The sequence below is a fragment of the Pongo abelii genome, chromosome 6 (genome assembly GCF_028885655.2).
Source record: "Pongo abelii isolate AG06213 chromosome 6, NHGRI_mPonAbe1-v2.0_pri, whole genome shotgun sequence".
NCBI classification, from domain to species: domain Eukaryota; kingdom Metazoa; phylum Chordata; class Mammalia; order Primates; family Hominidae; genus Pongo; species Pongo abelii.
The window spans coordinates 136622747-136644017 of NC_071991.2; the positions used below are offsets into that span (position 1 = coordinate 136622747).

The 21271-nt window shown below is 37.9% G+C and overlaps 1 protein-coding gene across 10 annotated transcripts in view; it reads left to right on the forward strand.

The window, feature by feature from the left end:
* The window catches only part of UBN2 (ubinuclein 2), a 99422-nt gene that overhangs the window by 3833 nt on the left and 74318 nt on the right, over window positions 1-21271 (forward strand). For 7 of the 10 annotated variants that reach the window (XM_054560674.2, XM_054560676.2, XM_002818523.5 and 4 more), the window contains exons 2-3: window positions 1665-1757; window positions 16581-16682. In XM_054560674.2, coding sequence (XP_054416649.1) covers window positions 1665-1757; window positions 16581-16682 — 195 coding nt within the window. The remainder of the gene's footprint in view (window positions 1-1664; window positions 1758-16580; window positions 16683-21271) is intronic. The other 3 variants (XM_054560675.2, XM_009243277.4, XM_009243278.4) reach the window with 2 other exon arrangements.

The window sequence follows — 21271 nt, forward strand, 5'->3', positions numbered from 1 at the left end:
TCACTAGTTTATTCCCTTTTGGATCATGATTATGTTTTTCATTGGTAAATTTTTATTTTTATTTATTTATTTTTTTGAGATGAAGTCTCACTCTGTCTCAACCAGGTTGGAGTGCAGTGGCGCAATCTCAGCATCTCAGCTCACTTGCAACTTCCACCTCCCGGGTTCAAGCGATTCTCCTGTCTCAGCCTCCCGAGTAGCTGGGACTACAGGCATGTGCCACCACACACAGCTAGTTTTTGTATTTTTGGTAGAGACGGGGTTTCACCATGTTGGCCAGCCTGGTCTTGAGCTCTTGACCTCAGGTGATCCACCCACCTTGGCCTCCCAAAGTGCTGGGATTACAGGTGTGAGCCATTGTGCCCGGCCTTTCATTGGTAGCTTCTATTGGGGTGAACTATTCTATAAATTTATTACTTATTACAGTAATTTTAAAAATTGATTTTAAAGTTAACTCCTTTAAAGAAGTATCCCTTTATTCTAATGTCCCAAGTGTGAGGAATTGTCTCGTATTCATTCTGTCCACATTTTTCTATCATGTTTTTTAGACCGATCATGTCTCAACCTTTATATCCAGGATGAAGTGTCTCAGTTTCAAAGTGTGCAAATCTTCCTTCTGCATTTTTTCTTGCTCTTCAGGGTCCATTGAATCTATATCAGTATTTCAGTTGTAGTATACCTTCATTTTTAATTACCTGAGTCAGTTGTCTGAAATTGGATAAAAGTAGTATTTTTATCCTTGTTTTGGTTTTTTTGTGCATTGAAAACCATATATATGTTTGTATACTAAAATAGAAGACTTAAGGATGTGATCACTATTTTTGTTTGTTTTGTTAAATAGATGGTTAATGTGGGCTTCTAGCTCTGTGTGTGTGTGTTTTAAACCATGTATTATAATAAACTTTCACTCTCTCCTACTAGAAGAAAGGCATGGTAATGTAATCTTTTTGCAGCTATTTCTCTTTTCTAGCTTTGTTTAAAAGTAATGTGTATTCCCTGAATGGATATCCATTGACAGAATATTGGTGATGCAATGGTTGTTGATATTGGACCTCAACAGAAAGCCTTAGCCGCTACACACAACTCAGTGTTAACTCACAGGCAGATGATTAAGTGTTGCTTTTAATTAATAATCTAGAGCTCCTTTTAGAAGCATTTCCTGATCAAAGCAGTTAATCTTTGTTAGTGAAGATATCAATCTAGAGTTATAAGTGAGATTTTCATATTTAGCTAGTGTTCCTGGGGATTTTTTTTCTTTGTTATTTTGGATGAGGTGACCATTGATCATTTTGCAGGTGAAGACAATTTGGATTGTTGAGTTCTTACTCATCAAAACACTGTGAAATGTGTATGAGTCCATTACAACTGTAAATATTTTTTGCTATGAACCAACTTCTTTTTTTTTTAGTTTTAATACTTCTGACTTACTTGTTAGTATTAGGAAAAGTTGTCTCGTATTGATTAAATTTAAGATATAGTCTCTGAGTAATAATATAATTAATTATATAACATGTTATATATTCTCACTGGTTTATTTCCTTTCAGATCACATTTATTGAAATAGAATTGAAGTGGTTGTTACATAATGATAAATAAATAAACAATAATACTATTTGTAATACTAATGGATACTTCTGTTTCTTTTCCCATTCACCTTGAATCAGAAGAAGCTCATTCACACAGAAGACCCATTTAATGATGAACATCAGGAGAGGCAAGAGGTGGAAATGTTGGCTAAGAAGTTTGAAATGAAATATGTGAGTATAATAAACTGATCACTTAGGTAATTTTATCCTATTGACCTGTTTGCTTTCTGTGGCTGGTTGGGAGGGCCTATAAATATCCATTGCCTGCCTTACCTTGTTCTCACCAATGGAAACCAAATGAATGGTTAGACAGTCAAATAAAGATTCCAATAGGCTTGTGATAGTTAAAGTAGCCATCATTCATTTTTATTTTTATTTATTTATTTTGGAAACAGGGTCTCGCTCTGGCACCCAGGTTGGAGTGCCGTGGTGCAGTGTTGGCTCACTGCAACCTCCACCTCCCAGGTTCAAGCCATTCTCATGCCTCAGCCTCCCAAGTAGCTGTGACTGCAGGGGCAACACCACACCCAGCTAATTTTTTGTATTTTTGGTAGAGATGGGGTTTCACCATGTTGGCCAGGCTGGTCGTGAACTCCTGACCTCAAGTGATGCATCCTGCCAAGTAGCCATCATTTATTATAGTCTTTCTAGAGTCTGGGCGGTTTGCTTTACATATATTATCTCCAATCTTTGTAACAAAACCAAAAGCTTAAGTAATATTGACCATATTTTACAGATGAGGCAACTGAGGCTCTGAGTTCAAGATGAAGTAGCTGATACAATGTCACACAGTGGCAAGAGTAGGCTACAGGTCCAGGTCTGTGTAGCTCTAACTGTTCCCTTTCTGTCACCATCGAGAATGCTATTTTAATTCCTTTGGTATAGTAGTTCTGAAACCTTCCTGCCTCTTAAGAGTTTGAGGGTGAATGTGTGTACTTCTAAGCTCATTGCATCAGACTCAGAACCAGCATGAGACTTCTTTGAAAGTGTCCGGTTTATGCTAAATATTCATGTACATTTTATATTCAGTGCCACAATATAGTGGTGTTTGTTTGAATACAAAAATAATTTTTAATTACCTGATTAAGTTGCTTAACATTTTTCTCAAATTTTCTAGTGTTACTAAATTTGTAGAAAGCCCCACCCCTCACCCCACATTTATACTATGGCTTTGAGTACTCTTGGCACTTTGCTAAAACATAACCCTGTTGAGAAGCAACACCTTACCCCTCTGATTCCTCTGTGAGCATTGAAAAGTATCCCACAAGAGAAAGGATATCAGCTCACATTGGCCTTGTCATTAATACTACCCTCAAGATACAACAGGGATCTTGACCCATACGTGCTGGCTCCTTGTGGTAATTAAAAAACCATTTGAAGGTAGAAGAAGTAGATGAGAATAGATTGGAATTGGAATCAGGTCCTAGGCCATACTTTGCCATCTACTAATTGTGTCCTTTTGGTGAGGTTTTTTAGCTTTGGGCCACAGTTTTCTTTTTTTCTGTTTTTTCTTTTTTTCTAAGACAGAGTCTCTGTCACTCAGGCTGGAGTGCAGTGGTGTGATCTCGGCTCACTGTAACCGTCACCTCCCGGGTTCAAGCAATTCTCCTGCCTCAGCCACCTGAGTAGCTGGGATTACAGGCATGCACCACCATGCCTGGCTAATTTTTGTATTTTTAGTAGAGATGGTTTCACCATGTTGGCCCGGCTGGTCTCGAACTCCTGACCTCAACTGATCTGTCCACCTTGGCCTCCCAAAGGGCTGGGATTACAGGCGTGAGCCATTGGGCCTGGCCTAGGCTACAGTTTTCCTCTCTATAAATTCAGAGGTTCAGATTTTTCAGAGACCCTATTGGTTCTCTATTCTGTGACTATATAATAATAAATTTAGGGATGGACTGGTGGGTGTTTAAATAGAAGGAATAGCATTGTAGTATTTAATTACAATGTAATCTTATGAGACTATATTGTATCATGATGTATAAAATCGTAAAATCCTATAGGATGTATAAATGCTAAAATCCTAGCATGTATAAATCCTAAAATACTGTGTTTTTTATACAAGTTATACATTGGTTACACTTAATGTTTTAACCAACTAGTACACTTATGCGGCTCAAAATTCAAAAATTAAAAATCTTCCTTTTATTGTATCGCCCACCCATGGAATCCCACTTCCTAGGCAAGTAACATTCCTGTGGTACTAGAGATATATCTCTATACATATACATCTATTCCTTTCCCACCCTCTTTTTATACATATTATAGAATTGTACACACTTAAGCTCTTTGCTTTTTATTTACTGTATCTTAGTATATGGGGGGGGGTCATATCAGGACAAAGTGCTTTCTCTCCCTTTTTTTTAAGGCTGCATGCTGTTTCATTGCATGGAACTATCACACTGTAACCAGTCCCCAAATAATTTAGGTTGTTTTCAAAAATTTGCCCTTATTAATAGTGCTGCAGTAAATTAGTCTGTAAAATGGCATTTTACACAATTTCAAGTTTATCTTTAGGACAGATTCCTAGAAGTAGACGATTCAGGTCAGAAGATTTATGCATTTATAATTTTAGTATATATTACTAAATTACCAGTTCTACTCCATCACTATATTAGAGTGTCTTTTTTTTTTTTTTTTTTTTTGAGACAGAGTTTCACTCTTGTTGCCCAGGCTGGAGTGCAATGGCACTATCTTGGCTCACTGCAACCTCCACCTCCCAGGTTCAAGCAGTTCTCCTGCCTCAGCCTCCCAAGTGGCTGGGACTGCAGGCATGCACCACCTACCATGCCCAGCTAATTTTTTGTATTTAGTAGAGACAGGGTTTCACCATGTTGGTCAGGCTGGTCTCAAACTCCTGACCTTAGGTGATCCACCGCCTTGGCCTCCCAAAATGTTGGGATTACAGGTGTGAGCCACTGCGCCCAGCCTAGAGTGTCTATTTTGCTGTGGGTTACAAAATCAAGGATTAGAATTGCCCTTTGCAAATGGAAAAATTCCTATATATAATCCTATAAGTAAAGTGATTCAGTATATGACACACTACCTTAAAGTTAGCATTAAGTCTTCTTAGTTAACCCTAGGATAGTATCTGGCATAGAAAGACCAGCGTTCTGAAGAAGTTGTTTGATGCATGAAATTGAGTTTCAATTGACTTAGATATATTCAAGCCTTGTTATTTTGTTTACAGTGATAAAATATTACTCTTGTTATAATCTAAATTAATGGGCTGTATTTCTTCTCTGGATTTTTATTTTGCTGACTTACTCTCTTATTTCCATTCTAATTAGACATTGTATGTATATTAACCAAAAAGCATGCCCAAGTGTTATATCTATGAGTTGTGTGTGTGTGTGTGTATATATGTGTATATATATTTATTTGGTAGAGACAGGGTCTTGTTGTGTTGCCTAGGCTGGTCTTAAACTCATGAGCCTAAGCAATCCACCTGCCTCAGCCTCCCAAAGTGCTGAGTTTACAGATATGAGCCACTGTACCCAGCCTAAATATATATATATATATATATATATTTTTTTTTTAATAATTATTTGGAATCTTTTAAGAAAATCATCAGGCCAAAAGTTACCTCAGAGAAGATACATTGTCCTGCTAGGCGCTATAGGCCTAGAGCTCTAGGCTATCACAAAATCTCTCTCTTAAACTACAATGATCTTTATTAGTGTTTGGGGCAGGTGTAGCAGCAGTTGAAGATCAGTGATATCAGAAATTATAAGGAGTATAAAATTGTAAAAAGAGCACCCTGCATTGAATTTATGGGGTTCCCCCCTCCATTGTGTCCTATTTTTATGGCCATGTTCTGTTTCCTGTTACGTTGTTCTTATGCTCAGGTAATGTGACAGTTCATATTCAGCATCAATTACTAAATGGTTTTTTGGGAAAAGGTCAATATGACTATTAAGTATCTATTTTTACCTAGATTATACTAAATTGGTTCTTGTACATAAATCTTTTTTAAATAGCTAAGTCCAAGTTTTGACATTTCTACAACTGTATAGGCTCCAGATTCATCTTGATGGTTAGAAAGGAGGCAGGATACAGGTAAAAGAGGCTCCCATGCCTCTCTTTATTCCCAGTTAAGGCTCCAAAATGTTTAGGCAAAACATCTTGGTTTCCAATTCAGTTTTTAGATGGTCTCTAGGTAATATATGCCTTTTATGAGGCCACCTATACTCTATACTCAAGAGTAGGATGCTTCAATTTGATGGGTATAGACTTGTTCTCTTAGCCTTCTAGGACATAGGATAACCTATAATTGTTGGAAGATTTCTCTTAGTGATTTTTTTCTCACTCCATTACCCTAGCCGTTCTGAAAGATCATACTGTCCTAGAATTGGATATAAATTCAGTAATCTAAATGAAAGCACCTAGCACAATACCTTGTGCCTAGCAGGGGCTCGGTTAAGACTATTTGAATCTGAATGACTCTCTGAATACGAAGACATATATTCTGCCAGGCATTTATTAATAATCATGAAATCACATTATAACTTTAAAATCTGCTTACTGTGCTATATAGACCTTGAATACCATCTTTCACGCTTAGTTCTGTGTGGTTTTGGGCTCTCAGAGCCCTAGTAGTTTCATATTTGTTTTAAAAAGAAGGGTAAGGGTAGATTTGATAGTAGAAAAGTAATTCTGAGCAGTCTTATAAATAAAACAGTTGACCAAATGGAATAACACTGTTTTTACTCAAAGACAAATTATTCTTCTAAATACTCTTGATTTTCTTGAGACCCTGTCTCTAATAAGAATAAGAATAATAAAATCAGCTAGGTGAAGTGGCCCGTGCCTGTAATCCCAGCACTTTGGGAGGCCGAGGTGGGCAGATCACCTGAGGTCAGGAGTGCAGCCAGCCTGGCCAACATGGTGAAACCTTTCCATCTCTACTAAAAATACAAAAATTAGCTGGGTGTGGTGGTGGGTACCTATAATTCCAGATATTCGGGAGGCTGAGGCAGGAGAATCCCTTGAACCCAGGAGGCAGAAATTGCAGTGAGCCGAAATCACGCCATTGTACTCCAGCCTGGGCGACAAGAGCGAGAATCCAGCTCCCAAAAAAAAAAGTCTTGATTTTCTTTTGTATGACTTGTAAAAGTGAGTCTTTCCAGATAATGTTTTAAAGAATGGCGGTATCTTGGAATAACTAATTTCTGATGAGTAACTTCTTCACAGCAAATGCTACTCAGCTAAGTGGAAAGAAATATAATTTTGTCTTAAAATAATTATAGATTATTGTTTTAAACTGTCTTCAAATGTGAAACTGATACCAAGTAGTTAGTTTTGAAAGCATTTGTGTACTGTTTCTGGGAGTTGTAAGAATCATATCAATTACTCGTATTATTAGTTGATCATCCACACTTGCTGAGGGGTTAGAGCTTCCTTGGGAACTTCATAGGCTGGTTAACCTGTTTGTTTTGGCCTTATGTGAGGTCTGGTCCCTAAGGATCATCTCGATATAGAGCTTTGGGCAAACTGGTTGACACCACCACAAAGTAAATTCTACTTGCAAAACACAAATACCAGTGGATTTAGGGTTTTGTAGACCAATAATAGTATGATACTACATGTACAATAAAAACATAAAATAATCTTTTAAAGCAAACTGGGGGAGGGGAGAGGGCCTTAAATAAAGGGAATTCCTAGCTCAAATAATAATTTCTTTATTGCAGTTACCCGTTCTGATCACTTGCTGTGACATGCCCTTTCAATTCCTTGGCCCATTCTCTTCAGCCTTCTTTAATCCCTTAGGAACAATTGAGAATCAGCAGTTTTAGGGTATTTAGGAGGAAGGACTGGTATCCATATGTGGTGATTATAGAAATTGTGTATACTATTTTTGTGCTGTGTAGTCAGCTCTTGGCTGTATTTCCACTGCCTTGAAACTCAGCTCCTTTCTATTGGTAGGTTGAAGAAATGGGCATAGATGTAAAGAGATAAGGTGGCAGGGCTGGGACAAGTAGGGAGTCTTGTGACGACAGGATGTTTTCTTCTCACTTATAGGACTGGTGTGTTTTTTAGCAATCAGGGTCATTCTTGCACTGTCTACTAGAGGTGATCAATGAATGTTGGTTTTTAGTTTGGTTTACTATTAGCTGGAGGCAATTTGGGGTCAGGGGGACCAGTACTAAGAACATCTTGTTTGTTTGTTTTCCAGTTTAGTGTTACACTGTAATGAGGCTGCATTGGCCTAAAACACTGATTGTCAGGTTAAGCAAGTACTAATGACTCAGTAAGGAATATTCTTCTGAGTCACAGGGAGCTAGTGCCTAGAAGAGTAGATAAGAAGAAGGTTCTTCACTTTAGATATAGCAAAATTCAAGGGTTTTTTTTTGTTGTTCTTGTTGTTTAGAAAATAAGTTTTGATTTTTATAAGATCTACTTAATTTATAAACTGTGTAATATCAACTGCAGAGGTTCAGAGAATTTATCAAGTAAGACTTTGATTCTGTTGCTGTAAGGGTACTGAAAAAGAGAGTAATTCAACAGAAGTGTTTATAGTAGGGAAGATACTATAATCCTTTGCCAATGTAACTTGAGTTTCTTTAGGTTAAATTTTAATATTTGTGAATTAATTTATATGTACCTTTCTGGCAACTGCCAAAAGTTTGGTTCCAGCTTATACAATTTACACGTTATTGAATTTTAGCACAGTTAGGGAACTGGAGGGTGGAGAATAGATATGAGGTGGTAAGGCAGGAGGCAGGTCAGGGTTAGAAGTTTTCCAAGAAGGCCACAAGTGAGGAAAGGCAAACTGTACCTAGAAAACTACTCTAATGGCCTCTGTGATGAAGGAGGGAACTGGAGATTGTGCCTTATAGTTGGCAAAAATCTATTTATAAGTGGAGCAATGCCTTTGGAACTCCGGTTGTTGGAGAGTGAGTTAAGAAAGAGCTACTCAGGTATGGGTGTGTCAAATACAGGTTATCCGAAACTCTTTCCCCACAATGGGACTGGAAAGTAGAGCCAAATGAGGAGGAGTTCGAAACTTTGGTAGTGAACATTTGGTGGGCCAAACCTAATAAAATAACATTTATTGAGTGGGTAGTACATGTCCTTAATAAAACTCGGAAGATACAAAAGCTAATGATAAAAAGTAAATCTCCTTCCTACCCCTGACTCCCAGCTAACCAGGTCACTCCTTAGAGACACTGTGAGTTTCTTGCCCCAGAGAGCTATGTGTATGTGGGCAGTCACATATTTCTAAGATTTTTTTTTTGTTACTGTTCACTGTAAGAGGTTATATAAATACAGATAAATGAAAAGATCAAAATAAAAATCAGCAAATCACCTGTAAGTCCACTGCCAGGCAGAACCACTGTGAATAGTTTGATGGTTTAAAGTGTATCCTTTCAGGAGTTTTAAAAATGCATGTGCAATTACATTTGTACTTTCTTACACTATAAAAAAAATGTTTTAAGAGCCTGGTGTGGTGGCTGACACCTGTGATCCCAGCTACTTGGGAGGCTGAGGCAGAGAAGATGTCTTGAGCCTAGGAGTTCAAGACCAGCCTGGGCAACATAGCAAGACCCCATCTCTTAAAATAAAAGTTAGATCACCCGAGCAATACATGAATATGTTCCTTTTATTAAAAACAAATTCAAATAATACATATTACATCAAAGTCTTCCTGCACCACTGCTTCCAGTTCTATACCTTCTCCGTCGTAATGACCATGGTTGTCTGCTTGTTGTGTATTCTTTGAGCATTTTATACATATCTATAGATATATATTGCTATGTTTTGTTTTTCATAGATGAGAATATCCTGTTCATATGATAGTGGAAGAAACAATATCTTGTTATTTAGATGTTGTCTCCATAATTACCAGTTAAGTTGAGGATCTTTTCAAATGCTTAGTGAACATTGATAGCACCTTTTCGTGGATAGCCTGAGCTGTACATAACATTTAGGAAACTCTTCTTGTTACCTTCTATATTAATAAATACTCTCTATCACAATTTTTAAAAATTTATTTATTTATTTTGGAGACAAGGTCTTCATCACCCAGACTGGAGTGCAGTGGTGTGGTCATAGCTCACTGCAGCCTTGACCTTCTGGGCTCAAGCGATCCTCCCACCTCAGCCTCCCAAGTAGCTGGGACTACAGGCATGCATCACCATGCCCAGCTTTTTTTTTTTTTTTTTTTTTTTTGAAAAACAGGATTTCACCATGTTTTCCAGGCTGGTCTTGAACTCCTGGGCTCAAGCGATCAACCTGCTTCAGCCTCCCAAAGTGCTGGGATTATAGGTATGAGCCACCTCGCCCAGCCTACCACATTATTCTTCAATGGCTATTAACACTGAATGGATATGTGATAGTTTGTATAATTTATACTTTTATAATTGATATGCTTGGTGAAGACCTTATACCTGTAAGGTCATTTTGAGGGGAAGCATTTTGGTCAGATTAATACTATTATGATCAAATAAAGCTTTAAGTCTTTTATTTGCTCCCCTTGATAAGATTTATACTTATTTAACAATACTAATCATTTTACTACTTAGATTAGATTATGGACTCAACTATTATGGTTTCTGGTGACAACCAACTAGTCACTTTGGCTAGACATAGATGTTCCTAAATCTCTAATTACCCATAAATTGTTTGCACTTCTGTACATATCTGATTGTGCCCATTACAACAGAACCAGTTTGTTTAGTTTTCCCAGGTAAATCTTATAGGCAGCTATTTATGCCTAGACAAAAAATATGTTAGAAGAGCAGAAAAAGATCATTGTCATTGTGATTTTAATTAGAAAGCATCCTGGAGAAAAGATTGAAAATGTAGGCTGATACGTGAAAGCTGGGAGGATTAAGTGAGTAGCAGGAGACTATCCCAGACGGGGAGAAAGCACAAGGAACAGTAAGAAGGTGTGTTTGGGGGAGAGTTGGTAGACAGTTTGAATGGATGAAGTGTTCACGTTGGAAAATTGTAAGAAAAAAGTTGGAAAGGTGGTTTGAGTCAACATGTAGAAGGCATTTAACTGGTGCCATGTTAAGGGTTTTCAATTCTTATAGGTGGAGTGCTTCTGAAGCATTTTGAGCAGGGGAAATAATAGGGTATTTTCAAAATATTAATTAGGTGGTAATTATGCAGGATAAATTTGAGGGAAGAGGCCGGGCGCAGTGGCTCACATCTGTAATCCCAGCACTTTAGGAGGCCAAGGCGAGTGGATCACCTAAGGTCAGGGGTTCGAGACCAGCCTGGCCAACATGGTGAAACCCTGCCTCTACTAAAAATACAAAAATTAGCCAGATATGGTAGCGCGCACCTGCAGTCCCAGCTACTCGGGAGGCTGAGGCAGGAGAATCACTTGAACCTGGGAGGCAGAGGTTGCAGTGACCTGAGATCATACCACTGCATTCCAGCCTGGGCAGCAACAGAGTGAGACTCCGTCTCAAAAAAAAATTTGAGGGAAGAGAGGCTAATTAAGACATTCATTATGTTTAGGTGAAAAACAAAGGCCAGCATTCTAGTATTGACAGTTAGAATGGAAAGGAAGCTGTAGATATGGTTAATCATGGCAACAAAGATTTATGGGAAGAGACACTTGGAAGCAGAAATTGTGAGAGACTTTTGAAATAGCATTATTGAGGTATAATTTAAATAAATATAATTCATCCGTTTTTAAGCGTACAGTTTGATGGATTTTAACAGATGCATGCAATCCTGTAACCACTATTACAATCATGATACAGAACAATTGCATCACCCCAGAAAATTCCCTTTATAGACAGATCTGTCCCTCCACACTTAGCCTCTGGCATCCTGTGATCTGGTTCCTGTGACTCTAGGCTTTTTTGGTGTTTGTTTAAAAGGAAACCTTTTCTAGGGTTTCCTGTAAATGGAATCTCATGTCTTCTGCGTCTGGGTACTTTCACTTAGCATAGTACTTTTGAAATTCCTCCATGTATTGCCTGTGTCCCTTCTTATTGCCGAGCAGTAATCCACTGTATTCCTACTGTGGATTATGTACCACAGTTGTTTATCTGTCCACCAGATGATGACCGTTGGGTTGTTTCCAGTTTTTGGCTGCCATGAGTCAAGCTGCTATAAACGTGAGAGTACAAGTCTGTGTGTGAATATACATTTTCATTTCTCTTGGGTGCATGTAACAGTGGGGTTGTTAGGTCCAATGGTAACTGTATGCTTAATAAGCGAAACTACCTGATTCGCTGACAGGGAGCTTTAAAAGAAACTACCAAACCATTTTCCAAAGTAGCCACATCATTTTGCATTCCTGCTAGTGATGAATCAGAGAACAATTGCTCCATGTCCGTGTTAGCATTTGATGTCATCACTCCTTTAATTTTAGCCAATAATGGTTTTAAGGCAGAAAAAAATAGTAAGGATGAACAAAATTGGAATGTCAAGTGGGAGAAGCTAATTTGGAGACAAATGACAGTGGAAACACTAATTTCAGTTTTGCTTTATTAGAGTTTAAGGTGTTTTCAACTAAAAAAATGACCCTATAGGTTCCATAACTTCTCATATAGAATTTTTAAAAGAATGGCCTGTTGGAGTTAGGCAGTCATGAGTTTGAAGATTGGCTCACCTATTTTCTGTGTGACCTTAGATAAGTTGCTTGTCCTTTCCTAGCCTTCGTTTTTCCCATTTGTCAAATGTGAAATAATAGATGATTGTACTTAGTATAGGATCTGATGCAAAGTTAGCATTCGGTGAATGGTAGCTTGGTATTTAAATATATATTTTATGCCCCAGTAACTTGTGAATTTCTTGCAAATCTGAGCATTTTTTTCTTTCTAGCTGTTTTATTCCCCGACTGTGTTAATTCCCCATACCAGTAGTCAGAGTGATTTTGTTAAACACTGATCTTGTCAGTTACTTCCTTGTGCTGATGCCTTCAGTGGCTTCCACAAATGCTTAACTCCACTTGTCCTTGTCTGGGTATGAATATCTTAGGAAGAAACCTTGATGAGGTCCTCTGTTGAAAAGATCTCCTTTCAACCTTTTTCCTTTCTACCATTTATAATTACTGTAGTCATTTGTTTAATCTTTCTCTTCCCCTCTCTGTACTTAACTGCTTGTGTATGACTATAAAATCCATGAAGGCTGGCACATGGTAAGTGCTCCGTAAGTTTGTTTAATAGATTATCTTGTTTTAAGTTACTTGAAGACAAGGACATTTCATACTTAAATTCTGATATTTTCACATATTGCTTTCTATGGCATAAGTTCTTAACAGATATTTTTGACTCTAAGTAATGGTTCAAAATAAGCTATGTAGAATTATTGGGTCAAATAAGATGAAGAGTTTTAAAAATTATTTTAGCATATTTCTATTATAACAGTAATACTTCATAGGAAATTTGGAAATCATGGAAGAGGCAGGAGAAGAAAATGTAAGAGTATTGCAAAGTCTCTTGGCAGATGCTTTCAGATTGCTTTCCAAAAGGGTTTTATTGGTACATTCTTTATCAGCAGTGTTTGAGCAGTCCTGTTCTCCATCTTTTCAGAATTTAAAGGTTTATAATTTGATAGAGGAAATAGATATCTTACTTTAATCTCAGTTATTTATTGATCATTTTCCATTGAGTTGTAATGCTGCCTTTTTCATCTTTAATTCTTATATACTAGGGTAGGTTTCTGAACAATGCTGTTCATTAATCTTTTTATTCTTATATTCCTGCCTCATCTATTTTAACTCCCATACCTTTAAAAATATTTCGTATGTGGCAGGACTAGTCCTCTTCATTAGTTTTGTCTGTGGATTTTTATATATTTCTTAGATCTCTTCCTCTCTCTCTCAGTTTAGGGTGAAGTCATCCCTCATTTCCCTAACTGCTTGTGTGTAACTTTTTCTCAATAGACTACCTCCTACCAACCTCTCTCTTTCCTTTTCCTGAATGCTGATTCTCACCATAATTCTATAACATAATATAAAGGTCTCAGTCTGCAGACCTGCCAAAATGGGAAAAATAAAGGACAATCTAATATGTATTTTGCATCTAAGCACATGGGTATGTTGTATGTATATATGTGTATGTGTGTATGTATATATATATTACATCTGTGTGGGTGTGTTTATATATATATGCATGTACGCATGTTGTTTAAGGTTGCCAACTGGCATTTCTTGAGAAGGATTGTCATTGTTCTGGGATTATACCCTCAGTAGCCCTATTTAGCAAGATGTTGCCACCCTATGTTGGTTCCTAGAATTGTACTTGAAACTTTTACCTAACTTGTAAAGTCTAAAAATATGGGAACCATTACTTATATTTCGCACCACAGTACCTTTGTTGGTGATGATGGTATAGTAATCGTGTTGTTTTCTCCACTGAACAGTGTACAGTGGAGTCACAGCTTATGTGGGAGTTAGGTTTTTTTAGCATCACTATGTAATACAGACATAGCAGCTAGTCAGAATTGCCTTTGCAAGTTACTTGTAAAGTGATGACACCATGTTGGAGATGTCTTTCATAAGTCTGGCATAACTTTTTTCCCTCAAGCACTGGAACAGATCACTGTTTCTTTGCGTTGAAACAAAGCGAAGCAATTTGCTTTTATTTAAGGGCCATGTTACATACAACTTACTCATCTTTAACCATTAGAATCTCACTTTTCATTGAGAGGTATGCGGTTTGAGAGCTGAAACCAAATGAGATGACTAGAGATTTACATCTTGCATCTCATGCTCTCTACAAGGCTCACTGTGGCCTAGTGGTGGCATGTTGGTTTGCAGAATCTTTTGCACTAATTGTTTTCTTGGTTTTGTTTTTGCTTTTGTTTTTTGAGATAGGGTCTCGCTCTGTCACCCAGGATGGAATGCAGTGGCATGAACTTGGCTCACTGTAGCCTCAACCTCCTGGGTTCCTCCTGCCTTAGCCTCTCAAGTAGCAAGGACCACAAGCACATGCCACCATGCCTGGCTAATTAAAAAAAAAAAAAAATTTGTAGAGACAGGTCTCACTGTGTTGCCCAGGCTAGTCTCAAACTCCTGGGCTCTCGCAATCCTCCTGCCTTGGCCTCCCAAAGTGCTGAAATTACAGGTGTGAGTCACTGCACCTGGCCTTCTCTTCTCTTTCTAAGCATCCTCTTCCCCCATCCCCTACCAAAAAAAAAATATCATGGGACAGGGAAGTCTTAGAAGATGCTTAGAAAATTTAAGATGGGTACCATAGCTTGTGTCTGTAGTCCTGGCTACTTGGGAGTGGGAGGCGGGAGGATCGCTTGAGCCTAGGCGTTCAAGGTGAGCTGTAACCATACCATGGCACTCTAGTCTGGGCTGCAGAGCCAGACCCTGTGTCATTTTTTTTCTTTTGGAGACAGAGTCTTGCTTTGTTGTCCAGGCTGAAGTGCAGTGGTACCATCTCGGCTCACTGCAACGTCCGCCTCCCCAGTTCAAGTGATTCTTGAGCCTCAGCCACCCAAGTAGCTGAGACTACAGACGCATGCCACCACACCCAACTAATTTTTGTATTTTTAGTATAGATGGGGGTCCCGTCATTTTGGCCAGGCTGGTCTCGAACTCCTGGCCTCAGGTGATCCGCCTGCCTCGACCTCCCAAAGTGCTGGGATTACAGGCATGAGGCACTGCTCCGGCCCAGACCCTGTATCAAAAAAAAAAAAGAAGAAGAACTATAGACTCCAAAAAGTTGCAGATATACTACAGAGAAATCCCATGTGTCCGTTGAACCCAGCTTCCCCTAGTAGTAATATCTTACATATCTACAGTTATCCAAACTAGGAAATTGACGTTGGCATAATACAGTCAACTAGATAATAGATTTTAACTCAGATTTCACATACTCATTTCAGTTTTTACATGCACTCATTTTTCATTTTCTTGTATGTCTGTGTGTATAATTCTAATTATTAAAACATATACTTTTAGGCTGGACCCAGTGGCTCACACTATAATCCCAGCACTTTGGGAGGCTGAGGCAGCAGGATTGCTTGAGCCCAGGAGTTCAAGAACAGCCTGGGCAACATAGGGAGACCTGTCTATACAAAAATATTTAAAAATTAGCAGGGCTTTGAGGCATGCACCTGTAGTCCCACTTAGGCGGCTGAGGCAGGAGGTTCATTTGAGCCCGGGAGGTTGAGGCTTCAGTGAAGCCATGATCATGCCACTGCACTCCAGCCTGGGTGACAGAGTGAGACCCTATCTCAAAAAACAAACATGCAGTGAGCCATGATCATGCCACTGCACTGCAGCCTGGGCAATAGAGCAAGACACTGTCTTTAAAAAAAATAATAATAATAATTTAAAACACAATTTTAGGTTTACAGGAAAGTTGCAAAGACAATACAGAGAGTTCCCATACAGTCTTCACCCACTGTCCCCTGTTGTTGACATCTTGCAGTTTGTACGTTTGTTACAGCTAAGGAGCCAGCATTGGCACACTACCATTCAACTCCACATTTTATTTTATTTGGATTTTACTAGTTTTCCCCTAGTGTCTTTTTTCAGTTCCTGAATCAGCCAGGTTACCATATTACACTTAGTCATTATTTCTCCTTAGGTTCATCTATACTATGGCAGTTTTTCACATTTTCTTTGTTTTTGATGATTTTGACAACTTCGAAGAAGCTGGTCACTCATTTCATAGAATGTCCATGAATTTGGTTTTGTCTGATGGTTTTCTCAGGGTTAGGCTGGGGTTATAGGCTACTGAGAAGATCACAGAGGTGATGAAGTGCAGTTTTTAATCACAGATCATGGATACATGCAGTCAGTATGATGTATCTCTGTTGACGTTGACTGTGATCACCTAGAGAGGTAGTGTTGGCCAGGTTTTCTACTATGAAGTTACTCTGTCCCTCCCCTTTTTATACTCTTTGGAACAAGTCACTAAGTGCAACTTGCATTCAAGGTGTGGGAGGACTTAAACCTCCTGGAGAGGGGGATTATCTACAAAAATTATTTGAATTCTTCTAACAGGTCTTTTTAAACTTTATGGAAACAGCATGAGTACCAAATCAGTCTAACGTATCTGTTCTTTGCAGGGTGGGAAACCCCGTAAACACCGGAAGGATCGGCTACAAGATTTAATTGATATAGGCTTTGGCTATGATGAGACAGATCCATTTATTGATAACTCAGAGGCTGTGAGTAATGTATCTTTAATATAGCAGCAACTTCATTGTTTGTATGAGATAGTAGAAGTCAAGGGTAAAGTAACTTAAATAGTGCAGTGAATGTTTTTATTTGTGCTTTTTAAAGCCATGTTCACTACTTAAAGATTTTTTTACCCTTTTTTTTTTTTTTTAAAGAATACTGCAGATTGAGAATTTTGTAATTTCGGGTTTGTCTGTGGTGAGTTGTTATTACACTGTTAAAATAGACCAAGTTTTATCAAACTTTTTTCTGTAAAAGGCCACATAGTATTTTAGACTTTGTGAACCCTATGGTTTCTGTCACAACTACACAAGTTTGCCATTGTAGCATGAGAGCAGCCATAGATAATACCTAAAGAATTAGCGTGGCTGCGTTACAATGAAACTTTATGGTCTGTGAAATTTAAATTTCATATAATTTTTCATGTGTCATGAAATATTAATTTCTTTTGATTCTTTTTCCAATAATTTTTAAAATGTAAAATCCATTTCTAGCTTGCAAGCTGTTTGAAAACAACCCAGTGGGCTGGATTTGGCCAGTGCATCTCATGGTTTGCTGACTCTGTACAATGTCTTTATTTTCATATGCTCTGCTCCTTTCCAGTTCCTGAAAGAATCTCTTGGGATTCTCTAGTAGTTGCTCATTTTCAGAAGTCTGATTATAGCATTGACTCCATCCTCACCCCTTGCTCAAACAGAGCAAAAATAAGTTTCTTTAAAAAAAGAGATAAAGGAAAATCAAATGCTGAAAAACATTATATTAAGCTAATGGTTCTCAGTCAAGGGTGAGAATATTAGTACACTTGTCTTAACTCAGACTTAAGGAATTAGGATTTCTGGAGGTGAGGCCTACAGAGATTTTAGTGTTCTTTTTTTTTAATTATAAGATTAACATATGCTTATGGTAAAACAACAATAAAGTACAAGGTGGTTATGAAGTAGAAGGTAAAGTACCCAAAGGCCCCACTCCTGAGATACTAAAAATCTTCTTGTGTAGTTGTCCAGAAATTTCAATGATACTTATATATTAGTACATGGGTATAATCCTTTTAATGGTTGCTAGTGAATATACTTAAATTACATAATGTATTTATCTACACCCGTTTGATGTACATCTAAATTGTTTCTGGTTTTATGTGCATACAAATAATTGAGCATCTGGGTGCATTTATCTACTTAAGTAACTGTGTATGAAGGGTATTTAGAGGGTGCATTTATATGGGTAGGATAAATTTCTAGCAGTGGAATTTATTGGTCAAAGGGCATTTATTTGCATCTTGATTTTTATTGATATTCCCAAACTTGGGCAGGTGTGTTTCAAAATGACTTCCAAGATAAGAACCATGCAATCTTAAAGACTGGTGCTACTGGGTTGAAATTAATCTGGCAGGCATCTCTAATAATTGTTTAATTCTTTATTGCTGCCATGCCTTATTACCAGGATGGTACATTGAATGCCAGTCTTTATCACCAGTCTGTTTTGATTGAGCCCTACAGCTTTTACCCTGGAATCGCCTTTCTCTTACCAAAAGGAAAAGGAATTTAGGAGAGCATTTAAGGACTGTAGCAGCCCCTTGATCACATAACAAATGAAAGACAGCAAGTCATGTTTTGCAGTAGAGAAGGTGTATGTTCTTCCATTCTTGTCCATGTACTTGAGTAATCTAATCCCTGGGATTATGATATCCTCTGCAATGTGCAGTAATTAAGCATATACAGAAAGTGACATTAGGTGACTATTACACTACCCACAAATTATATATTATGTCTTTTTTCCTGTTGCTACAGTGCTTGCTTATAAAGTTGATGACAGAACATATAAAGGTAGGAGAGTGACAGTAAGAACTTCAACATGAGGCACATTGGATACTCTGTCAAACTCCTAAGTTAATTCTGCTGTCCCCGCCGGGCGCGGTGGCTCACGCCTGTAATCCCAGCACTTTGGGAGGCAGAGGCGGGCGGATCACGAGGTCAGGAGATCGAGACCATCCTGGCTAACACAGTGAAACCCCGTCTCTACTAAAAATACAAAAAATTAGCCGGGCGTGGTGGCGGGCGCTTGTAGTCCCAGCTACTCGGGAGGCTGAGGCGGGAGAATGGCTTGAATCCGGGAGGCGGAGCTTGCAGTGAGCCGAGATGGCGCCACTGCACTCCAGCCTGGGCAACAGAGTGAGACTCCGTCTCAAAAAAAAAAAAAAAAAAAAAATTCTGCTGTCCCGACATAAACTTATTTACCATACTAGGCAGTCTGGTCTTTAGAAGTAACACATTGCCAGTGCCCTTTGGAGTAAAATGGCCTTCGTCTTACAAAAAAGGTTGTCAACCAATAAATCAGGGCATGGAAATTTTTCTGGAGTCTTGACCTTGATTTGTAACTCGGTGCAGAAGTCTAGATTGTAATCTTAATTCAGTTTCTAATTTTCTGTGTAGCCAGGAGCAAGTCTTTTAGCACCACCCGGTTTTCTCTGCTATGACTTGCTTACCCCACAGAATTATTGAGCCTTAAATAAGGTAATGAATGTAAACTAGCTGAAGAACATGAAGCAAGTGCAAAGCTTGCTTTGAATAACACTCAGTAGAAGTGTTATGTGTACATTTTGAATTCTAAATAACCCGAGAAGGAGCTTAGCCATATATAAATGGGCATCACATGTACTCACACTTACATAAATAGCTTTTTTAAATTAATAAACTTTATTTTCTTAGAGCAGTTTTAGAGTCACAGCAAAACTGAGTAGAAAGTACAGAGTTTCCATGAACACCTTGCCCGCATGTACACGCTACCTTCCCCCACTCAGCATCCTGTACCACAGTAGTACATTTGTTATAGTTGATGAGCCCAGACATTGTGACACATCATTGTCACCAAAGTCCATAGTTCACATTAGGGTTCATTCTTGGGGTTGTACACTTTGTGGGTTTGGACAAATGAATAATGACACGTATCTACCATGGTAGTATCACACAGAAGTATAGTTTCACTTCCCTTAAAATCTTCTGTGCTCTGTCTATTCATTCCTCCTTCCCTCCTAATCACTGACAACTACTGGTCTTAACTGTCTTCAGAGTGTTACCTTTTCCAGAATGTCTTATAGAGAAAATCATATACTATGTAACTTTTATAAATAGCATTTTTAATATCTCCTTTTATAGCATTTAGGATATTTTCATGCTGACTTTTGTAACCCATAGTTGGATTATATATCAAAGGGCATGACTGGTATTTTTAAAGAAAATGAAATCAAATAGAATAGGAACTAGTACGTCATTGGTAGACTATACAATTTTTATTTTGTGTGTATGTGTGTGCTAGATTTTGATGGGTAATGTTTTTTCCGCTTGGGCTGTGGTGAAGAAAAGTTGAAAGCTTCTGTTTTAATAAGTCAGGATAAATTTTGTAGATACGAATTGTTTAGTCACACAACTAGTTTCTGAACAAGGTAGGTTCCTGTTTTATAAGAAGAAATTGAACTGAAGTGCAGGTTGCGTGACTTAACAAAATAACTTAGTGTCTTTGCCCTTGACATTTGGTTTTTTTTATGAGATAATTCAGACATAAAACAACTATGGTCGAACCAAATGATTCTTGTTCTTTTCATTTATTGTATTGCCAGTAAGCTTTCAGTGTTGGCATATTATTTAATATATTCTGAATCATGCACTAATTACTAAAAATAAATACCTGAAAATAAATGCTTTTGAAGATTATTTTTAGTCTCATATTTATGCTACCAAACTGTAAAATAGCTGAAAGAAAATGTTTTATTTATTATTAATAAATAATGATACCAGGCATGATTCACACTTTTATTTAGATAGTCTCTTTTAAATTTCACTAGAACTTTGTGAAGTAATGTTGTCCCTGTTTTATAACCCTCCAAAATTGATGTTAAGTGATTTTCCCTGGGTCACAGTAGCTAGTCATAGGCAAAGAATCTAAATCCAGGCCTTTTGATTCTTAAGTTCAGTGTGTTACCTCTTAACACATTCTGCTGAAATGACTGAACTAAATATTCACAAAGAGTGTATTCCGCTGAAGAGTGTTCGGATAGGAAAAGCTCAGCAGAATACTGCATAAGAAAACAGACTTTGAGCACATCAGAATTGCCCTGTATACCTGGAGATGAACATGTTTCACTCCCATGTGAAGCTGCTTGGTATAGTAGATGGGTTGGAGGCAGCCACTGACTTTGCCGTAAACATATGTATAGAATTGCTTTGGTAAGGTACTTACCTGGCTTTCATTTTTAAAGTGGGAGTAATATTTGCCTTTCTTACCTCACAAGGGTATCATGAGGACCAAATGAAATAATTGATATGAAGAAGTATTGAAAATTATAAAGCATTGTACAAAGCAATGTAGGCAAAGAGTACAGGTGTTTTTATCTTATCACAGTTAGTTTTCAAAATTATTACTGTCTTTTCACGTTTAATCCCTCACTCCTCATATCACTTTATTTGCAGATGGTACTGCCCCTTTTCTGTAAGATCTTTATAATAGTGTAGATGTTTGTAGTAGATCTTTCTAGTAGTGTATCAAGTAGAACGATAAGAAAGTTTTTTTTTCTTTTACCTTTCTT